This window comes from Prionailurus viverrinus, chromosome X, assembly GCF_022837055.1.
Source record: "Prionailurus viverrinus isolate Anna chromosome X, UM_Priviv_1.0, whole genome shotgun sequence".
Lineage (NCBI taxonomy): Eukaryota > Metazoa > Chordata > Mammalia > Carnivora > Felidae > Prionailurus > Prionailurus viverrinus.
This window is the reverse complement of record NC_062579.1, coordinates 102166464-102189291: the sequence shown is the minus strand read 5'-3', so window position 1 is coordinate 102189291 and position 22828 is coordinate 102166464. Positions and strand designations below refer to the sequence as shown.

At 41.7% G+C, this 22828-nt stretch overlaps 1 protein-coding gene across 1 annotated transcript in view; it reads right to left on the bottom strand.

Moving 5' to 3' along the window:
• STK26 (serine/threonine kinase 26) overlaps window positions 1-17932 on the bottom strand; it is a 55215-nt gene extending 37283 nt beyond the window's left edge. Inside the window, exons 1-2 of the mRNA XM_047844237.1 lie at window positions 17775-17932; window positions 17518-17668 (exon numbers count right to left, since the gene is read on the bottom strand). Coding sequence (XP_047700193.1) covers window positions 17518-17559 — 42 coding nt within the window. The 5' untranslated portion in view covers window positions 17560-17668; window positions 17775-17932. The remainder of the gene's footprint in view (window positions 1-17517; window positions 17669-17774) is intronic.
• Window positions 17933-22828: the final 4896 nt, after the last annotated feature.

Here is a 22828-nt window from a genome sequence, read left to right as displayed (position 1 = left end):
GCAGAAAGAGGGAGACACAGAATCTGAAGCAGGCTCCAGGCTCTGAGCTGTCGGCACAGAGCCCGATGCGGGGCTCAAACTCACAAACTGCAAGATCATGACCTGAGCCGAAGTCGGTCGCCTATCCAACTGAGCCATCCAGGCACCCCGTATTCAGCAGTTTTAACCACCATTGATTTGTGCTGACGTTGCTGAAATCTGTTCATGTTATCAAAGCACAACGAAATTGTGAAATATCTACTAATAGGGGTTGAATCTTTTTTTACTTAAGTTTATTTGTTTTTTGAGAAAGAGCGTGTGTGCACATGCGCATGCACACATGAGAGCAGGGGAGGGACAGAGAGAGAGAGGGAGAGAGAGAATCCCAAGCAGGGTCCACACTGTCAGCGCAGAGCCTGATGCAGGGTTTGAACTCACGAACCATTAGATCATGACCTGAGCCAAAATCAAGAGTCGGACACTCAACTTACTGAGCCACGAAAGTGCCCCTGAATCTTTTAATTTTTAACAAATACCAAAATAAACAAAAGGCTGTTTATATGTTCTCTGTACAACTGTGGCTAGGATATCTTATTAGTCAAAACTTATAGTCTTTGTTCATCTAGCAATCAACAAAACTGCAATTCTCCGATAAGTATAATCGATATCTGGTAACAAATTTTAGTACATGTACAAAATCTTATTTTTTTCCTCCAAAAAAATATGCTATATGGTTTCTTTGGGAACTTTAAAGGGTCATTTTACTTTATAACTGGAAGTAACCCTTATAAAATACTTGGGCTTTTTTGATTTTATAACAAGTGATTTCTAGCTGGGGGTGGGGTAGGGAGGGGCAATGACAAACACATAACCTCAGGATGGAGACAAAATGACAAAGTTCCCTAATTAGTTCTTGAACTGCCAGAGCCAAAATAAGCTTGATGAGCAATTCAAAGTACTTAAAATGCTTTGAACAGTGTGCTACCCCAAAAGATCTGTGATCTACAACTTGAGCTGACTTGTACCCTATCATTTTACAGCCCTAACCAGAGAGAAAGTACCACTCACCAAACAAATCCTCACTGCCCACCCCGAAAGGACCCATAAAACATTTCTGAAAAACACAACCTTAGAACTCCCTTTGTCCTTTCTTGCCTTGGCGAATTTCATTCCGTTCCTTCCTTTCCCTTCTTCCCACCCAGTCTTAAAGCCAGGCCTGTTCAGCTACCCAGTGATGCCTTTCCCGACCATCTCAGCAGCCTGGTTTGACTCATCTTTCCTAGGAATTTCTGGACAGGCTAGGAGGGAGCCACTGCAAGTTTTCAGCAGATGAGTGGAAAAATCATCTGTCTCAGGTAGTTCCATCATCTCTGCACCTAGCCCCGAGTCTACTTAGTGACAAAGGCCAGAATGCCATGATAAAAGAAGAGATGAGGTCTGACACTTTCTGGAAACAAAAAAAACCCTCACAGATCTTCATGGTTAACTGAATATGGAGATAAAAGAAATCAGCAGCAAATTACAAATAATGCCTGCTAGTCTTTTTTTCTCTCTCGATAATTTTGTGATCTACCAATATGTTTTATGGCTGATAGCACCTTCCCCCACTAAATCAAGTAGTTAGGCGGCATTTGATAGAGCCTGATTATTTCATATGCTGTGATCTAATAATTTTAATGCATTTTGATTAAGTACTATTCTCCGAGCTGCTGACAAGGTACCTGAGATGTTAATTGTAGGGTGAAGACACTCATTCAGTACAAGGAGGAAACAAACGTGATTATGTCTGACACTTAACACTCTATTCACTTTCCTTCTCTAATAGATATCAGTCTTTAAAAGAGTGATAAAAGCAATCAGTGCCCTCCATTGTGTTCCTCTATAAAATTCACTCACTTTTATTTTCTTGTTCTAGAAACTAAGAAAAATATTAAAATGTACCTGTGTGCAGACACACACACAGTTTATCACATTATCATTACCAACGCAATTTTCCATATAATTCAACCACTAAAGTTTATGTCTAGAGAACAAAAATGTCTGTCTATTTAGCATTACAGTAATGGGACCAATATGCAAGTCACTTTAATAAAGAGAAACTTTTCTATTATCTTCCTGTATCGCTAACCTCAGAGCAAATATTATAAAACGTTTCCTTTATTTCCTTTATTTGGATTAGCAATTCTCAATGTAATGTGGTTCCATACCCAAAGACAGTGGTCAGCAAACTGTTCTGTAAAGGGCCACATGGTTAAATGTCTTAGGCTTTGTGGGCCAGGTACAGTTTGTGGTCTCTGTCACATATACTTCTTCCTTTTTAATGACTCCTTAAAAACGTAAAAACTATTTTTAGCATGCAGGCTCCATACAAACAGGCTGCAGGCAGGAATTGGCCCTTGGCTATAGTTCGCTGACTGCTGGTTGTAGGAATCCACTGTATGCAATAAATAAACTCCACTCTCCAAGATCTAGAATGGTCTTGGTTTGAGGAAACATGAACTTAAATCATTTTTCTCTGTTTTGTGGTTCAGATAACAACTGTGGTTGAGAAAGGCTGCATTAGATTCACAAAGGTCCAAAATTACTGCTGGAAAAAGGGCATCATTATTATTTTCAAAAAACACAGGCATTCAAAACTATTTAACTATGGAGAAGTTAAAATCCAAAATTTCCAGAAGCTTTTGTTCAAGGCATAGGCCAAACATTACAGCCTTACTACCTCCTGGTGGAAACTTCATTACACATAGAAAAATTGCTACACATTAATTGCCTCAGAAAATTAATTACATCTAATTCAAAATCGGTTTGGAATAGGTACCTGATCCCTTGCATATATACATAGGTATGTACGCCTCATCTTCTGTAAATAATAGCCTAGTCCAGACCCCTGAGCAGAATCCCCAAAATTCAGTTTCAGAGCTTAAGGGTTACCTGCTATAATCTCATCACCTCACATTTGAGGAGATGCACGCAGGCATTATTCCATAGCATAGAGGAACAGAATATGCCACATTCTTCATTCTAATAGCTAGGAAGAAATGATTTAGTGTCCTACTAGGAAAAAAATAATTAAATCCTCAAGCTCTGGCACCACTCGTCTGTATGAAATAAAAATATTCTTTCACAATATACAGATCATCTTTCCAGTTAGGGTTTTTGAAAGATCATCTCAAACTGTGCTTCATCTTTCAATCAGGATCGTACTTACACTATAACTGCCTGACACACTGCCATCCAAACATACACATGCCAGGGCACGTGGGTGAAAGACTCAGTGTAGACAGGGGCCTGCAAGCCGCGGGCTGAAAATGATCTTCGTTTTTCAGGTATGAAGACCTTTATACCTTTTACACTACTGAAAAGTTAAAAGCCAACAATAGAGTAATACAGTATTCAGTACTCATCAGTGTTCTTAGAAAAAAGCAATTGGATTACATGCTACTTAGAACTCTTCTCTCAGCCAAGACATAAATCAAATGGTGCTAAAAAGTCATTAAGCAAACTTATTTTCAAGTAAATCTGAGATGCTACTTAGCCTTGCAATGCTCCAAAGAACCGTTTTAATCATTCCCTGAAAGAGACTTTTATGGCCAGAACGTACTGGAAAAGTAACAATAATAAGTCCAGTCATTTGAAATAAAGATAACTTCTCTTTAGCTTCTCCCCTTCCCCCGACCAAATAATAGTCCAAATTAGCCAAATATAATCCACTGATAATCTAGCGCTTTTCCTTGTTAATGAAAAGTATTCATTTTGCCTACAGAGGGGAAAAAAAAAAGGCCACTTCAAAACGACTCCAAGTGTCTAGAAACAATTTATTGGCTCAGTACACACGCCATCAAAAAATTGCTCATCTTAAACAGAAAAGCAGCTGAAATCACCATCCCTATGATGTCAGCTCTTCCCCCAGATCTTCCACAAGCTTTCTCCCCACCCGAAAGACTACTCATAGGCGTTTTCTTGCCACAACAAATCAATTATGTAAATGTAACTTTTATCACAGAAGTCATAAACAACAAGAAAGAAATGAATTACTATTACCTCCCCAATTTCCTTTTCTGTTAGCTTTTTCTCCTCTCTGCAGAAAGTAGAGAAATTTCCCATTCTAAAAAAAATATACAGAGAATTCTCAATCTTAAAAGCAAGAGGTTACTTTTTCCCCTTCCTTGGAAACACTGTCTTTCTCTTCTTCCAGAGTCCAAAACCTTTTCCCTCACCTACATTTTCTGTTTGCTCATGAGGCAGCAGTAATCCTCTGGTATTATGAAATTCTACCTTCCCTAAACAGGGTTTACACTGCAGCCTCCAAAACGATGCCCGAACCTCAGCAGATAGAAGATCCATAGCAACAGCGGTAATAGTTTTTTTTTTTTTTTCCACTTGCTATTACCAGAAATCACAGTCCAAAAAGACGACCATGGAGGTGTCACCTATGCTAAAACCTCGAAATTGATTTATTATTTAACTAGTCAAATCCCACGTTTTCATTTTATGTGCCCTTTGGGAAGCCTGTGACAGAGTAAAAAAAGATCTTTCAGTGACAGTCACCATTTTTCATGAAGAGATAAATAGTTTTTTTTTTTTTTAAAAAGGCAGCTCTCTGGGTACAAGACTGAAACAGAATCCAATGCCCTGTCTCCTCCATTCCCCATCGCCTCAGAATCTACAGTGTAAAGTACTTATAGCAATTTTAGTTTCAAAGTAAGAGCTTAGACACAAATGATCACAAGTTTCTGTTAAGCAGAAATCATTTGTATACTACCCACATGCCTGTGATTTTACTCACAGGTAAACCAATTTATATTTATCCAAAGCATTCCTTCAATGCAATGATGCTCTGTAAAACTATTCTATGGGAGAAATTAGGCAGAGAATTGAGAATCTTGATAAATATAATCCTTTGTAAAGTTCAATTCTAATTCACCAAAACAGCTTAACATTGGTACTGAATTTCATTAAAAGTCATTTCCCAGGATCTGTATCCTGTATGGAATGGACTGCTGTGAGCCCAATTTCTTCAGGAATAATAATAGTTTAAGTACTAAAGGCAGAAAGAGCTGGCCCTGATAAAAATACAACAGGTGTTAAATCTTGATAACCCTATTTTGGTTTCACACATATATACATATGCATTTCCATATGTATTTACCTTAGAATAAATATTTTTAAAGGTGGTAAATAATTCTCTATATTTTCTATCTAATAAAAATATTTAGCAAATCAATAGATACCATGTTTACTGAGCACGTAAATTATACATATTTTACTCGTTCCTCTTATATACAGAGACTCTTTTTTTTTTTTCCTTCAAGATTTTAAGTAATCTCTACACCCAACGTGGGGCTCAAACTTTCAACCCTGAGATTAAGAGTCACACGCTCTACTGACTGAGCCAGCCAGGCACCCCATACGCAGACCTTCTTAAATGATATTGCCAAACAATAATTTTCTGCTTCTTGAACTTAGTGATTACCCTATCATTTACCCATTTTTTATTTCAAAAATGCACTTTGCTATGTTTTAAAAACAGTTATATCTAAAATTGGTACCACTGATTAAAAACTGTGGCAAATGTTGAGCCTTATTTTCTTGAATAGAGTAAAAGTGTTTTCGAACACAAAATAGACTTTCTGCACAATATACATTGCAAGTGCCTGTATACCCCGTATCAATTTCTTTCAACAAAAAGTTAATCTACCACCGAGAATTATGAAAAAATGGGTCACAAGAGTAATTTAGTATCCTGGAAAAGAGACAGCTACCACATAAAAGGTGTGAAATATAAGGTAAAAATATCAGGATTTTTACCCAAAACCGAATTCCCTAAAGGGGGAGCAAGTTACCTACGGACCCACGAAATTTATTCTCTGATAATCGCTTTAAATGTGTTTCGATGTATATTTCTGTACACCCTTTTGAACATCCTCATTGGGGGCAAATCTTGGATTCTGAAGGATAATTTTGTTTTTGTTGGTTGTGTTTTCATTTTGGAAATTGAAAGGTGATTTGGATCCAAGGGTGGTGAATGAGGTGAATAATCAAGTTCGCTCACATTGTTTGGTGTGGGTAAACTCATTAAGTAGGCCCTATTTGCTTCTTTAATTTTCAGTCCTTATCCTTTGACCCAACCTCCGAGCTTTCCTACATGGTACCTGTTGCCAAATGGTAGTATGTTAATCTGACAGGTACAGGAACTATTTTAGGGAGCAAAATTTGGAGCCAGAAAGGCCATTTAGGAAGTGATTTGATATTTCCTTAAAGATTCAGAAGTAACTTTCTCTCCCCTCCAGGAATTTACATATGTAAACACAAGTTGGCTTTGGACTATCATTACTGTGAATTTGCGATTTTTGACATAACAGCAGCCCAGAGTTAAGTCCAGCAATTTTGGGGGGTGAGAGTTAACAGCAGGGTGGAAAAAAGGGATTCTGAACAATAAAAATTGATGAGATGCATCAAAATTCTGAAAAATGCCAAACTTTGGGGGGAAATATTGCCACTTGCTGACATTTAGTATACTGACATTTTATTCCACTTCAGCCAAGTTGCATTTTCACAACTATAAGCACAAACAGATTTCACGTTGTTGATAAAAGTACTTGCATTTGAAGATAAGAGCATTTACTAAGTTGCCAAACCTACCTACCTGGATAAAGGAAAACGGAAGTGATGGGTGGCCGTGAGATTTTGGAAGCTGTAGAACTTAACACAAAGATGAATTCAGCTTTTTCCATGTTTCTCTCCTTTCCATATCCAATTAGACATGCAAATACATGGGCCCCAGAGCAGACCTACTGAATCAGAAATTCTGGAGATGGGGCCTGGCAGTCTGTGCTTTAACAAACCCTCCAGGTGGTTCTGATGCACGCGCAAGTTGGACCATCACTGCCCTAAATCAAACCCTTGTTAACTAAAGCCTGGGCTATTTCAGTGTCTGCTTATTATATCTAGTCTTCCCCTTCTCCAACCCAGCCTGTAGGGTTGGAAGCTTAATGCAATTTTCCCATCGCAAAAATCAAACAAACCACTGCTTTCATCAGTTTACTTTCTTGCAGAAAAAGTCCTTGTTGTGGAGTTGAAAAAAAAAATAACTGTCAGTCTGGCATTCAAGGACTTTATCATTTAGCCCTAAGAGTTCATGCCAGTGAACACCTACCTTGAATATCTGTTATACAGGGAACGTGGTGTGTATCCCTTTTCCCTTTTCCCTTGCGTGTCTCTCACTCTCCTTTAAAGGTATCCTATGAATGACTGTTCCCTTCCTCGATCTGGTCTTCCTCTGAATGCTCCTATGTCAGTTTCTATCTCATTTGGGATTCATCACAACCGCTCTGCATTGTTAGATTTCTAAACGTGTAAGTGCCCGGTCTCTCCAGGTACAGCATAAATTTCTTGAGGTCAGGGACTCCTTTTTATACTTTTTTGTACCTCGAAGATAGGCTTCAAGCACCATCTCCTACACAAAGTAAGCTTTCCAAACTTTGCTGCTGACAACTGTCGAGCTTCAGTCACACCCAGTCGTGTTTCACGAAGAAGTGTGTAAAAACATTAAACCTGGATCACCATTGTCCAACTTGGGAAAGTCCACTATACTATCTACCATTTACTGACTAACACACAGGAAGGCTCCAGGTTAAGTTCAAACAAAGGATTTGAACTGAAACCACAGAAACAAACAGGAGCCTAATTAATGAGTTTTGCTAACTGTTCTTCCCATGGGGTCAGTAGCACTTTAAAAGCATACATTTGAAAAATGCTTCTTTCCCTGACTCTGCCAGACACACTGACTGTAGTCTCTTTAACCACAAGAGGTCAAAGTTCTATTTTCTGTCACCATACTTAGTAGCATGTGTGCATGCTTTGCTGATTGGGTTTCTTTTGTGTTTCCGCTTCAAGTGAAGGCAGGCAGCAGGAAATTGAGACCAGGGGGTCTAGAAACCTTCCCAGGTCTAGTGGGCAGCAATACTGATGAGGCTAAGGCTTTGGGAGCTCAGCTCCCCCAAATTTTCTTGCATTTATAATAACAATGTAGGCCCCACCTGAAGATCTATGTCGCCTATCTCTTCCCCATCACCCTCTGCTGTGTTATTTATACTGTACTGCATCAAGCAGTTAAGTCCTAGCTTAATATAACACACTGTAAAGTGATATGTCACAAAGCCAATGGTTTAATGGAAAGCTGGGGGAGGGGGATAAAAAGGCACTAACAGAGCAACTCAAAAATGCATTTTCAAAGAAAAATCTGGATGTGTCTAGATGTCCTGGAAGTATTTCCTCCACCTGCCAAAAAATTCACTCCTAGGATTGTGTTACCAGGCACTATTGAAACCTGGTAGAGTAATTCACTAGTATGCTTAGAAATTCCCTAACATATCTAGCGTGGTATGGATTTCAAATCCAGTACAACTTCATTAAGTTGATACTGGTAAGCTGTTTCTATAATTCAAAGCAACTGTTATTCTGCAGCTAGGCACTCTATTATTCTGTAATAAACAAACTGAAAAATCCAATGGTGTCTGATTTGAACCCTACTTTTCTCTGCCCTCTGCACTGTAAATTGATAGGGTTTTACAGATTTCTTTTCCCTACTTTTTTTTTAAACAGGTGAAAGAGGGAGAGGGCAGAAAAATACCATAAAGAACATACAATCTGTTACCAGAAACACAAAGAAAGGTTGAAAATTTTTTCTGTAAACGTTTTTCATGACAAAAAGACAAAAAAAGGTCTCATTTCTTTAGCAGCACTTTCCATTCAAAGTGACTTTACTGAAGAGGAGGAAAGTAGCCACTTAAAAAATATTTTTGACTCCTTTACCTAAGCTGTCTACAATTTTGCTTCCTCTACTTCTTAGGAAGTATGAACCACAATTCTGTTCTAATTTTGCTAGAAGAGCCAAAGCTATGCCATACCAATGACTAACCTGATATTTTAGGACACAGATCATTCTAATCCATGATGGTATGATAAATGAAGAAAAAGAAAGGCCAGCAGGGTGCAGTCAGGGAAATGCTGGAACAAGTCCAGAACAGGCTGAGGGGGTGTGCAGCTCTATCCTGCTGGTGACAGGTGGCAAGGAGACAGGCAGGAATAGAGGAGGATAGGATCAGTTCTGCACTAGGTTTCCCTGCTTTTCCGAATGGGCATGCCAGGTAAATTGCCTGAATTACATGGGATTTGGGGGAGTGACATCAAAGAGGATGATGGGCAGAGTTGGCCAGCAATGTGTTATGTTTTAAAATCCAAATGTAAAGGCGTTTTCCTATGGGATAACTTTTCCTGGTTCATAGAATTCTTGAATTAGTCAGTATCTTTTTAAAAATGTCTGATTTGGGGGAGCCTGGGTTAAGCATCGGACTCTTGATACGAGCTCAAGTTGTGAGACTGAGCCTCATGCAGGGGCTCTGGGCTGACAGCTCGGAGTCTGCTTGGGATTCTGTCTCTCTGCCGCTTTCTCTGCCCCTCCCCTGCTCGCTTGTGTGTGTGTGTGTGTGTGTGTGTGTGTGTGTGTGTGTGTGTGTGTGCGCGCGCGCGCGCGCGCGCGCGCGCGCGTGCGCACGCCCTCTCTCTCTCTCTCTCAAAATAAATACATAAACTTTTAAAAAAGTGTTTGATTTTCACAAGTATTAATTCAAAGATGTGGTTCCTTCCTATCATAGAATACCTTAGCCTAAAATGGCAGATGACAAAATGGGAAATGTACATAAGACAGGGTGAAAATTTTAGTTGTGCCTATTTTATTGATTTTTGTTCTGCTAAAAGTTACCTCATGGCGTTTTTCCAGAGACATTATTTTATTTCTTTGTTTTAAACATTTTTTTCAATGTTTATTCACTTTTGAGAGAGAAAGAGAGACAGAACATGACTGAGGGAAGGAGAGAGTGAGAGAGACACAGAATCCAAAGCAGGCTCCAGGCTCTGAGCTGTCAGCACAGAGCCTGACTTGGGGACTGAACTCATGAACTGTGAGATCATGACCTGAGCTGAAGTCGGCCACACAACCGACTGAGCCACCCAGGTGCCCCTTATTTCTTTTTCTTTTTTAAAGTTTATTTATTTTGAAAGAGAGAGAGCAGAGGAGGGGCAGGGAGAGAGGGAGACAGAGAATCCCAAGCAGGCTCTGAACTGACAGCACGGAGCCCAAAGTGGAGCTTGAATTCACAAACCATGAGATCATGACCTGAGCTGAAATCAAGAGTCAGCTCCTTAAGCAACTGAGCTATCCAGGTGCCCCAAGAAACATTATTTTATATGTACCTGTGGTGGAAATTCTTTGGGTCTTGATTATAAGAAATGAAAAGGAGTTGGCTGCTGTGAATTTTGTTCCCCTAACTCCATTTTCTAGCAACAAATAAAACGAGTAAAACAACCACTCTTTCAGAAGACACAATTCAGTCAAAAATAATCGTCTAGCTGTCAGAAATCCCATTACTAGATTTCCTTTTTAAAACTTTTTTGGACATTATTCCCTGTAAAATGTGAATATTCACGGGAGAGGTCACACACTGAGCAATTAATCAAAACCACCTTAATATGAAAATCTTATCAGATTCTTCCTAATGTGACAGCTGGGACAGAGAAGCAAAAAATTTCTTTTATTTACTTATTTGGACTTTTTTTGGATGGTGGGGATGGAAACAGAGGGAAGGGATAAGAAGTTATTTGTGACAGGGGTGCCTGGGTGGCGCAGTCGGTTAAGCGTCCGACTTCAGCCAGGTCACGATCTCGCGGTCCGTGAGTTCGAGCCCCGCGTCGGGCTCTGGGCTGATGGCTCAGAGCCTGGAGCCTGCTTCCGATTCTGTGTCTCCCTCTCTCTCTGCCCCTCCCCCGTTCATGCTCTGTCTCTCTCTGTCCCAAAAATAAATAAACGTTGAAAAAAAAAATTAAAAAAAAAAAAAGAAGTTATTTGTGACAAAGACACAAATTTTTCTGAAATCAGCTCTAGTTACCAGGAAAGCAATGAGTCTCCTTTTTCTCTCAAGGGCCCTGGTAAGTAAGAGAATGAGAGCTTCATAGGTGCCTGGGTGGCTGAGGTGGTTAAGCATCCGACTCCTGATTTTGACTCAGCTCATGATCTCATGGTTCGTGAGTTCGAGCCCCGTGTCGGGCTCTGGTCTGACAGCCCCAAGCCTGCTTGGGATTCTGTCTGTCTGTCTGTCTCTCTCTCTCTCAAAATAAATAAATAAATTTTAAAAAGAGAGAGAGAGAGAGAGAGAGAGAGAGAGAATGAGAGTTTGTGTGGACAGCTGATTTGTTACAAGTATATATTGTTAGACATGTTGCATATAATGCATTCAAATCATTTTAGTAAGTGTTAAAAGTCTACATTGTGCGCACACAAATCAGCCTTCATGACCTATAAGAATTCAAGCATTACACAATACAGGCAGAATGGGAAAAAAGTTAGAAGAGTCTAGTCTAGTCTATATGGCATTTATTAGCCAACACTTTTACATGTAATTCATACCTAATGGTATAAAGAAAAGTAAAATACATGGTCGCTGCCTTCAAAAAATATACAACCTAGTTTGGAAGATAAGTATATTAGAGAAAATCTAAGGCAGTGTAACTGGACTGCCTACCACTGACAACAGATATAATAGGTGCCTAGAAATACAAGAGATTTCTGTGGCCTGGAATACTCAGGGAAAGTTCACAGAAAAAGGAAGATTGCAGACCTTGAAAAAATCAGGTAGGACTTGGTCAGTCAGTGATTGCTAAATTGTAACTGGCATGGTAGAACAAAAGGGATTTCTTGCTGGGAAATAGTGATAACAAAAAGTTTACATCTGTAGACTGGAGCCAGATAACAGAAAAGTCTGGAAAGCTGAGCCTAGACTTTGGGTATGGTGCTGGTGTTGTGGGGAGGAGGAGAGGAAGACAGGATTTCAATAGAAAAATGTGGCTTATCAAGCAGGAGAGAGATGAGATAATGACAGTGTTTTTTCATGTGATTAGCCGAGCATTGTTTTGCAGGATGAACTGCCCATATACATCACAACACCTTTTACAAAGGGGCTCAAAATATACTCCACAGATGATGGTTAATTCATCCTAATAACATCTCATTGAAGCAAAGGAAATGCAGCTTTTATTATTCCCCATTTTGCTCAAGGTCACTGAATAATTGAAAGGCAGGATAAAAAAAAAACCCACAGTATCATGATGTTCAACAATTCCTAAGTATCAGCTAAATTATGTTCTCTCATTTTCTATGACTCAAGCAAGGGAGGTACAAGATGGACCTTTGTCCTCAAATGCCGTTTCCAGACCTTCATTAGTGTTCAAGGCACATGTCCTACCATGCCCAATTCCTGTTTACTCTCCCTACAGGCCCTAGCCCTCTAACCCCATACCTTTCAACTACCTCCAACTCTCCTAGCTAACAGTTCTCTTTGATTATTTGGTTCCAGCTGGTCTTCCACCATTATCATTAGCATATCCAACACCTCTGTATCAACTACTCACCAATAAGGACAAGGGTTTGGGTTTATCAATGCAAGGCAATGCTCTCAAACCTTTTGCCATCTCAAATTGCGAAGCTCAAATTATGCCTTCTAAGGGTGTAAGGGAGGTAAGAACTCCACCAAACTAGATTCTGGCACTGAACTGAATTTCCTCTCCAATTTTGTCACGAACAGAGTTAGTTCAAAGATTCTCCCCAGGTTAACTCCTTCCTGGTGCGGACACATTTTCTCATCCTCCCATGCATCTTTTTTTTTTTAAGTTCATTTATTTATTTTGAGAGAGAGAGAGAGAGAGAGAGAGCGAGCATATAAGCGGAGGAGGGGCAGAGAGAGGGAGAGAGAATCCCAAGCAGGGTCCACACTGTCAGCGCAGAGCCCAACACAGGGCTCGAACTTAGGAACCGTGAGATCATGACCCGAGCTGAACTGGAGTCCAAAGCTTAACTGACTGAGCCACTCAGGCGCCCCATCATCCTCCCATGCATCTTAAACTCACCCCTCCTTTTCTTACAAGCTAATCCTCCACTTATGCTTCCAGTCTCATGAGGGCCCGCACGTCCATATATTCTCTCGTGTATTAGAAACTTCTCCCTTCTTGGTGGTTCCTCTCCTTCAGTTTCAAGAGACTGGCATATAGTAAATGCTCAGTCAGTGTCTGATGAATGACTAAAGCTCCAGATCTGTACCTTCGAATTTTTTTGGACATTTTTTTAAACAGCCTTATTGAGGCACATTGATATACAAAAAAATTGTACACATTTAATGTACATAATTTGATGAATTTGGACATACACAGACACCTGTGAAAACATCACCACCAACAAGGTGATAGACATTTTGTTTTACATTTTCACTTCATCATCCCATTGTTGCTTCAAACCTCACAGGTCTAGAACAGAAATCATTAACTTCCTACCAGATCTGGCTCTTCCCCTTGATTTTCCAATTTCTTTCATATGTACCATAATTCTTCCAGTTTCTCATATTCAACACCATAAAACCTTTGATTTCTCCTTCTATAATTAGCTAAGTATTAAGTCTGGTAATCATATTTTTTTCTTCACAGTACTGGGCATGTGCAAAGCCATCAGTCAATGGAAGGTCCACTGCTTCTGTACAGATATGACCATCCCATTGAAATAGTCTCAGTAGATCCAACTGCCTCAAGACTCTCAATCCTCCATGTCATCTATTCATCCAATCTTGAGATTTCTCTTCCTATATATAATTTCGTTGATTGAGCCTCCTTTACTCAGAAACGTTTAATGACTAGTCCAAAGGCCAAAGTCCTTCCTTAGCATTCAATAACCACCATAATCTGGACCCAGTCATGTTTTCCACTCTTACCTCCTATTATTTCTCTAGACGAATTCGTCATAATCCAACTGATTTTCTCTCACTCTCAAAGACTGTGTGTGCATGCACACTCGTGCAGGTGTGCCTTTCCCTGTCTCCATGCTTTTGCTCAGGGTACATTCCTGCTTAGAAATGCTCCCCAATATGGACCCCAATAATCCTTAGTGGTCAGTTTACCTTTTGTAAGCCTTCAACTCCTCCAGTCAGAAACTTCTATTCTAGAAAAGGTCTTACAGATTTTTGCATTATTTTATATTTCATGTACTGGATTTAACTCCCCAACAACGTTTTAAGACCTTCAAGGGCTACAGATCATGCAGTGTACTTCTGTATCCCTCCCAGAACCCAGGCACTAGGTTCACCAATGCAAGGCACTGTTTTCCCTCTCTTTAGATAAAAGTCTTCAATAATGTGTTCATTACTTCTTATGTTTCATTTCCAGTTCACATCTCAAATAACAACCACCGAAAAACTGTACCACCTTGATGTACTTAAAGATACATGAAGGCCAGTTTGTAAAGTCTTTAATAGAAACTGAAAAAATTTTTCACAAGAGACATAACATAAAGCATAACATAACACCACTTAGTACTCCAATTCAGTATTTAACATCTCCCACCTACAGTTTATGAAAGATTTAACAACCTATTTAGAATACTTGTCTTAAATACTAATGCAGTTTCGAAGGGAAAATATTTTAAACTTCAGCATAACTAATAACTGAAAACTTCAAAGAAAAAATGTTTTAAATCATTAAAGAGTAAATATTTGAGTGGAAAGAAACAGGTTTATTGGTTTATTACCTTTTTTTTAAGTTGTGCCTTAAATATTTTTCAGGAGTTTAGCTCCTGGTATGGAAAATTCCTTTAGGTATACACTAACAAAGGTAAGCGCAAATTAAGTCCAAAACAAATTCATACCCTCAACATTTGGTGTAATGGGGCAAAAATGTTCGTTACCACAATATTGAGAAATATCAACAATATGAGTTTGAATAACTAATTCATAAGGAAGAGTTTGAACTGGACCAAATCCTGGGTTTTCTTTCGTCACTCCAAGTTTCTTTTCTATTTTAAACTAGTGGCAACAGAAATTTCTTTGTTCGAAAGTCAGGAATGCTGGAAGTCTTAAGTGATAGAACAGGTAGCCCGGCTTCTACTTCACATCTCTCCTCAGGGAGAGAAAAACACTGTGGATAAAGTAATTTTGTTTTTATTTCTGGAAAAATCATTTTTTTCCATCAATCTTCACAATGCTCTAAAATAAACTGTTAAAAAGTTATGGGCCGGTCCACCACTTCACCCTGATTTGTGGAAATACTATACACTGATTTCCAGAACACATGGCTAACTCAAGTTTTCTTACCACTCGAAGGGTTTAAAAGTTGCTCCTAACTCTTGCACAAAAGTCTAGGAGAATCTTACAAGCTCATGATGTATTTCTGCATCTCATTTGCAAGATTTTTGAACAAAAGAATAGTAAAAGTAGTCTAGGCTCAAGAGTCACACTGCCTGCCGTCAAATGTACTTTTAGGGTACTGTACAATTTTAACTGTGGAAAATTTTTATGTTGCATCAAATGCTTAAGAACCACATCTACATATAAAATGGAAACGAGCAGTTAAGAATGCACCATTTCATTAAGATGGAGAAAGTGACAAATAAATGTCCCTCTCTTCTTTGCTAATATTGAGATGACCGCCCTCCCCAAATTATGCCGGACAAAGCAACCACAACTTGGGGAAGGCGTAACGTGAAAGGCAGAACTGGTAAGTTAAAAGATGTGATTCCCATTCTAAACCACCTTAATTACGATTTAAAAATTCAAGAGATAAGGAACTCAGACAAGTAAACAAAGCAGGGAGCGGTAAGGAATACTGAACAGCAAGCAGGTCCAAAGCCATATAAATCAAATCAAGACAAATCAAATAAGGGCCAGAAACCACACAAATTAAATAAAGACGAACGGAATAAAGACCAGAAACCATTTTCTCCTCAGCACAGAGTTCCCCAGAATCACAAACTTGACGAGCGCGAGGCACTCGCTCTGCTGACGCACGCGCACACAATGGAGACAGAAGCATGGAGACCCTCAGAGGCAAACTTGCCAACCGTGCCGTACTACTCTCACACACTGGAAAGGAGAGCGCGGTGGGAAAGTCTTCGCACTCCTTCCACATCAGACGGAGCAAAACTGGAGTCAGTATTGCAAACTACTAATCTCTTGCTACAATCAAAGGCAGGCTGAATGAATGGGGTGCGGGGCAGGGCGGCTGGGGGAGAGGGGGGAGGCAGGCTGGGGGGTGGCCTGAGAAAAAAGTTTGAGGCTTTGTGTAAAGCCTGAATAGATTAACCTTTTAAAAAGCCCTAATATTTCTCATTTCCTGTCTTCTTCCTCTCTTATTTTTTTAAATTAAATACACACCGACTTCCTGGGACTCGACACAGACGTGCCCTATATTCAGCGAAGAAGCCTGGTGCTTAGTCCGCACAGGAGTCCTAGGCTCGGTACGTGCCCCACACAAATGGTCCTTTTGTGGGAAAGTATTTTTAAAATTGTTTTGTGACCGTGCATAAATGTGACCAATTGCTTTAAAAAAAAAATGAATTCCACGCATCAGTTAGTAAATTGAGGCCCCGATCCACAGCGCTTTGACTTTTACCAGAAACATAAAAGTCTTTTACTAGAAACCGTGTCTATTTACCATTCTAAACGTTTTTTCTGAACTTGAAAAACATCTGCTTTCACATTTTTGGAAGATAATGAGGGATTGAGGCTTTCGTGTTTCTAGTCTCTGATCTGTTGATAAATGCGTTGTTTAGGATATCTGGCAAAGGAAAAAAGGGAATGCTTAAAAGTTAGTAGACCTGGATAACAGCACGTAGCTTGAAATGCACTGGTTTAAAAACTTAACCGCATAAAAAGTGTAGGGACACAGCTTATTCCTTCTTGAAGAAAATGAAAATATAATGGGGGGGGAGGGGCCTGGGTAAATCTCCAGTAAGAAGTTGGGTCCCTTGCAGTAGTCCCCTGTCCAGGACAAAAAGCTTCCTTTAACCACATGCAACAGTCGTGCAGTGGGAAAGGCAGGGGGAGGGGGCTGCGGAGTCATCACCTCGGCCACTCCGACACCGGACCCTGCATTTCTCACGCCACACTAAGGGCTGCGCCAGGTGGGGGAACGAGACAGAACTTAGCCCTTAAGAAGCAACACCAAAAGGGGAAAAGAAGTCACCTCGCTCTTCGCTCTACGCACACAGGAAGAGGCCAATTCAATGCAGCCGCCACCGACACCCCCTTGTCTTGCTCCGCCCCGACTTGTGTGTGCGGGGGCGGGGGGCGCACGACTTGCGTTTTACCCCACAAATTCCGAGACACCTCCATCTCCCCGGAGTTAAGACCTCCCACCTCCACGCCCCCCCCTCCCCAGCCGGACCACGCTCCGCAGGCGCAGGTGTCTGGATCTGGCCTATTTTTATGCTCCCCCGCCCTCCCCCCCGCACCTCGCCGCGCGCGCCGTCCCTCCCGGCCCTCCCCGCGCAGTGCACCAGGCTAGTCGAAACGCCGGGAAAGCTTCGAGCCTGACTCCCGGATCACCTGGCCCCTGCGCCCGGCCCTGCCTTCAGGGGAGCCCCAGGGCCGCCCGTGGTCGCTGGGGACCGCGCACCGGGCTCCGGGGCAGTCACGTGGTCGGCGGAGGCGGCCTGGGCTTCCTCACCTGCATCCCGGGAACTTGCACAGCCACCGGTGAGTGGGCCATGAAGGCGACGGCTGCTCCGCACTGCTCCTGCGGCGGTGGCGCCCTGGGCTCGGACTGACTCCTCCTCCGGGGGGTAGCTCGCGGCCCTCCCAGGCTTTTCGACCCGGGCCTGGAAGGACACACAGAAGTGGGGTGACCGGGCTGGTGGCTCGTAGCCCCGGGCTGGGGCGGGGGGGGGTGCCGTTCGCTGCGCGACTGCCCGGGACTCAGTCTACCTTTCTGGCGCCTGCCCGCCGCTGTTGCCGCCGCCGCTCCTCCTCCCGAACGCGGGGCGCAGCGTGTGGCGGTGGCCGGGACCTGGGCTCGAGTGATGCCGCTCTTCTGCGCCTCGCCGCTTTAGGAAGAGGAGGTGGAGGCGCCCCAGCAACCCGCCCGCCCGCCGGGCCCGGGAGGCGGTTGGGGGCGGTTCCGCCGTTGGCCCTGCCCCCGTCCTGCAGCCGGGCGGTGTCAGGAGCGCCGAGGCTCCTTGCGGTGCGGGGCTGTGGGTGGGCTGGCCGGAGCCGGCGAAGGGGCGGACTCCCCCGGCATGCGGAGGGGAGAAGCCAGGGGCTGGGGGACCCGGCACACGGCTCGGCCTGGGGAGGGAACGGAAGAGTTTGGGTGACCCTGGGGGTAGAAAGGGCGTCCCAAACGCGGCCACGTTGCAGGCAAGCGTTCGAAGCTGGGGCGCACGCAGCCTCGGAGACGACTTGAGATGAAACTTGGGGCGTGTTGGAAGTCCCTCTTGGCTCCCCGATCTAGTCGACGGCGGGGGTACGGAGAGCCGCCCAGTCGGCTGACCCCTTACTCATTCCCGCGGCCGGGTCTCCCTAGGCTGGGGCCGCGCGTCCGGGCGGATCCGTAGGCGCTCGCCGGCTTTCCGGATTCCCCGCCCCCAGATATGCTTCAGGTGACTTGAACCTGAGGCTCCCCTGCCTTTTGGGCTGTCGGTTGGTGGAGGGCGGTCAGACTGGTGCTTCTCTTCCCAAGTTCTGCACGTGGAAGAGAGAGAGAAATTGGAAAACAGTGCCTCAGCAGAAACATTAATGAGGATAATAGAGGCATAGAGCAGGAGACTGGATGATTAGCAGTACGCATTATGGAGCTCCACATAGGCAGCAGTGGTACCAGCAATTCCCTGTCTCCGCTCCTTCCACTCCAGCAGGGAAACCGGCCCTTTTGAGAACACCCTAATGATAACAGCAGTAATAGTGATAATAATAACAATTACCGAACTCTCATCATGAAGGCACTTCTGGGGATCAACCAGGGTTAATTACATTTCAAAATGCAGTATCTAAGTGCCAGCTTAAGATTGAAGTTCCTTACATTGCAGGTTGTTACAGTTCTGTACCCAACGCTCACTAAAACAGACACTAAAAGTTTTTTTTGTTCCATCTGTTGCTTTCGAACCCTTCTCAAAAGAGCATTTTTTAAATTGTTATCAATGTAATTGTTATTAATGGCTGCCACTTTCTTCCTGTCAGGGACTGCTAAGTGCTACATACCTGTTATGTGATTGAATCTTTACAAGGGCCCTGCTGTTTTACAGATGATAAAAAGGCCCAGTGGGGTTAAATAATTTGACTGAAATATCACACAATTAAGAAGTGGTAGAGCTGGAGATCCAAACCCAAGTGCCTCTAACTTTTAATATCTACTCTCAGCAACTGTGAAGTATGCAATACAGTATTGCTAACTGTAGTCACCTTGCTGTACATTGCATCCCCAGAACGCATTCATCTTCTTTTTTTAAATTTTTTTAATGTTTATTTATTTTTGAGAGAGAGAGAGAGAGAGAGAGAGAGAGAGAGTGGAGGAGGGGCAGAGAGAGAGAGGGAGACACAGAATCCGAAGCAGGCTCCAGGCTCTGAGCTTTCAGCACAGAGCCCAACGCGGGGCTCAAACTGAAAAGCCGTGAGATCATGACCTAAATCAAAGTCGGGTGCTTAACCGACTGAGTCACCCAGGCGTCCGGAACTCATTCATCTTCTAACTGGAAGTTTGTACCCTTTGACCACCTTCACCTATGTCCCCTCTCTCCTGCCCCTGGCAACCACCAGTCTACACTCTGTTTCTGTAAGTTTGGTTTTTTTTTTTTTTTTTGATCTTACAGTATTTAGTCTCTCTCTGAATTCTTTTCTCTTAGCATAAAGTCCTCAAGGTCCATCCATTTTGTCACTAATGGCAGGATTCCCTTCTTTTTCATGGTTGAATAGTATTCCATTGCATGTATATCCATCATATTTCTTTATCCATTCAGATGATAAAGGATATAATTACATTCTCCTTATTCCTAGTTCCCCAAGTCCAGGCCCTCACAACTTCTAACCTGGTGATCAGCCAATCCAATCTCCATTCCCCACCAGCCCAACTCACACTCAGTGGTCCAACCTGACCAGAAACCTGCAGTGCCAACTAAACTTTAATGTCCTTAGAAGTTCCCTAGGATTCTTTTTAAAGTACAGATTTTGATTGAGCAAGTCTGGAATAGGTCCAAGATTCTGCATCGCTAACAATTTCCCAGGGGGTGCCAATACTGGTGATTCTTAGGCAACACTTTGGGTAGCAAGGGTCTGAATCTCAAGTCCCACCCCCATGGAACATTCCTCATTGCTCCAAACCCTCCTTCAAACCCCTCCTTTTGCATGTTGGTAGAAGCAGTGCTCAACACTGTAGTTCTTTCTTCTTCTTTCATGGATTTCATTTGTTTGGTTCTGCCCAACAAGATGATTTACTCCCTGAGACCAGAGATCCAACTTGTCTTACATAAGAATTATTCAGGTAGAATATCAGTTTTCTGAAGGCAAGGTGTTCATCTGGTTTGTTGATTGCTGTATCCTCAGAGTTTAGAACAGTGTGTGGCACATAGTAAGCCCTCAGTAGGTATCTGTTGAATGAATGAATGAATGAATGAATGAGTTTTCTTTGAAGTCCTCACTGAGGTTGGTATAGTGCTGGGCAAGTAATGGGTACACTGTATGTTTTATTGATGCTTGGCTAAACTCCCAGGCACTGCTCTTGTTGAATCTTTAAATTGTTCACTTTCCTGTAGGTTACACGGTTAATATTTGTGTGTCCTAAATTCTTTCCAGTTACTTTAATTTCGCAAGTACCTAAGAGTGAGTTGTGTAATTTTAATAAATAAGCAAATTAAGCCTATCTGAGAAGCCACTTTCCCTGACATCATTCTGAACCAGTTATGTAAGAATGTGGAAGACTGAATGCTAAATTTTGAGACCTGAACTATTGAGGCATTTCCTTAAAAACACTGCTTTTGAGATCGTAGTAAACTTTCTGGCCCCTATTTAGGTCTGCTGCTACTTAATAAACGATCTTTTGTTGTCATTATGCTTGATAGAGATCACTCGAGTTGTGACATAGAGTTCATTGTGGTTTGATTATGCTTTTTCATGAATATATATATAAATATACATATAAATATGTATAAATACATGTATATAAATATATACATATATATATTTCTTAATTGAAATAAAGTGATGAGAAATTCATGTGTGCTTTTGTTACTCCCCACCAAGAAGGACACTTGAATATTTTACGTCAAAATGTCAGCCCAGTGTCCAATAATATGTTACCATGTATTCCCCCAACTTGGTGGAATAAATTCTTTGAGGGGAGGCACCACATCTTATGCTCTTTAGTAGTCCCATAGAGTGTAACTTGTGCCTCAGATTGAATTTGGTACCTGTTTGATTGATGTGACCTGAGTGGGTATGAATACTTAATAAGTGTATAAATAAAGTAGTATAAGTGTATAAATAAAGTAAGATTGTATAGAGATTAAGTAAAGTCAGGGAATTCCAAGTTAGACAGTGTCCTTAAGCCCAAGAAAACTTAATAATTTAAATTTACCATCCATAGTTTCAATTTCCTGTATCCTCAGTATTAACTATTTAACTTTACACATGTTTGTAAGTATTTACTGAGTGGACCGGTTCATAGCTAAAGTGTAGGTAGATGGAAATGGCCAAACTTTTATATGGGCAATAGTCAGGTAATAATGTATTAGGGCTATGGTTCTCGACCAGAGACAATTTTCCCTCCTGGAGATATTTTTGGTTTTCACAAATGTGGAAAAAAGGATGCTACTGGGAGTCAGTAGAGGCCAGAGATGCTGCTAACCATACTCCAGTGCACAAGAGAGCCCTCACAACAAAGGATTACCCAGTCCAAAATGGCAGTCGCGCCAAGGTTGGAGAAACCATGCTCTATACTCTTTCATTAAGGCTTAATAACCAAGGAACAAACTTGGGAAGTGCCATTCCCTGAGAATTTCAGTTCAGTGTGGTGGCTGGAGCAACAAACAAACAAACAAACACACAAACAAAAAACAACAACCCAAGAGGCGCCTGGGTGGCTCAGTCGTGAAGTGTCCGAATTTGGCTCAGGTCATGATCTCATGATTTGTGGGTTAGATCCCCACATTGGGCTCCATGCTGACAGTGTAGAGCCTGCTTGGGATTCTGTCTCTCCCCATCTCTCTGCCCCTCCCCCACTCTCCCTCTCTCAAAATAAATAAATAAGCTTTTTAAAAAAGCAACCCAAAAAGCCACTACCAACGAGTACTCCACAAGATATTAGGCCACATCAAGGGGGTACTGGAAACAAAGCAGTATTTTTATATTACCTGTGTATAAAACCATGGATCACCCTTCCCCCCAAAGGGCGAATACTACCTAATGAAAAACAATATTGAACAGAAAATAACTTTAAGAAAAATTTAATGATTTGCTTAAAAACTACTTAATCATGGAGCAGGTTATTATGTACTAGACATTACCTAGGAGCCTTCAAATATGTTACCTCATTGAGTTAAATATGACCTCTTACTCCACTTGACAAAATTTAGAGGTAGTTTCACATTTTGGACTTTTAACATTTTGAACCTTATTCGATAACTACATTGAAATGTAAAATGTGTACAAATGTATGAAGTACAAGGCCAATTGATCCGGTTATCTGAATTTCTTTCACTTATCTGAATATTTGAAATGAAAGGAAATGATCTTGGTAATTCTAGAAGCTCACCATCCAGTGATAGGAATATTTTGATTCAAGCTGCTAGACTCTGTACCGATATTTGGAAGTACAACATTCAAGGGTCCTTTTTTCAAATATGTAAAAGCTTGTGTGATACCTCAAAACTCCTCTTTACTCTCTGTGTGTATCAAATTGGAAACCGTGACAGAATAGTTCTTGCATATGTTGGAGCCTCACTGTTGTTCCAGCAAAGCATCACAAGAAAAACCTGTTGAATGGGTTCTCT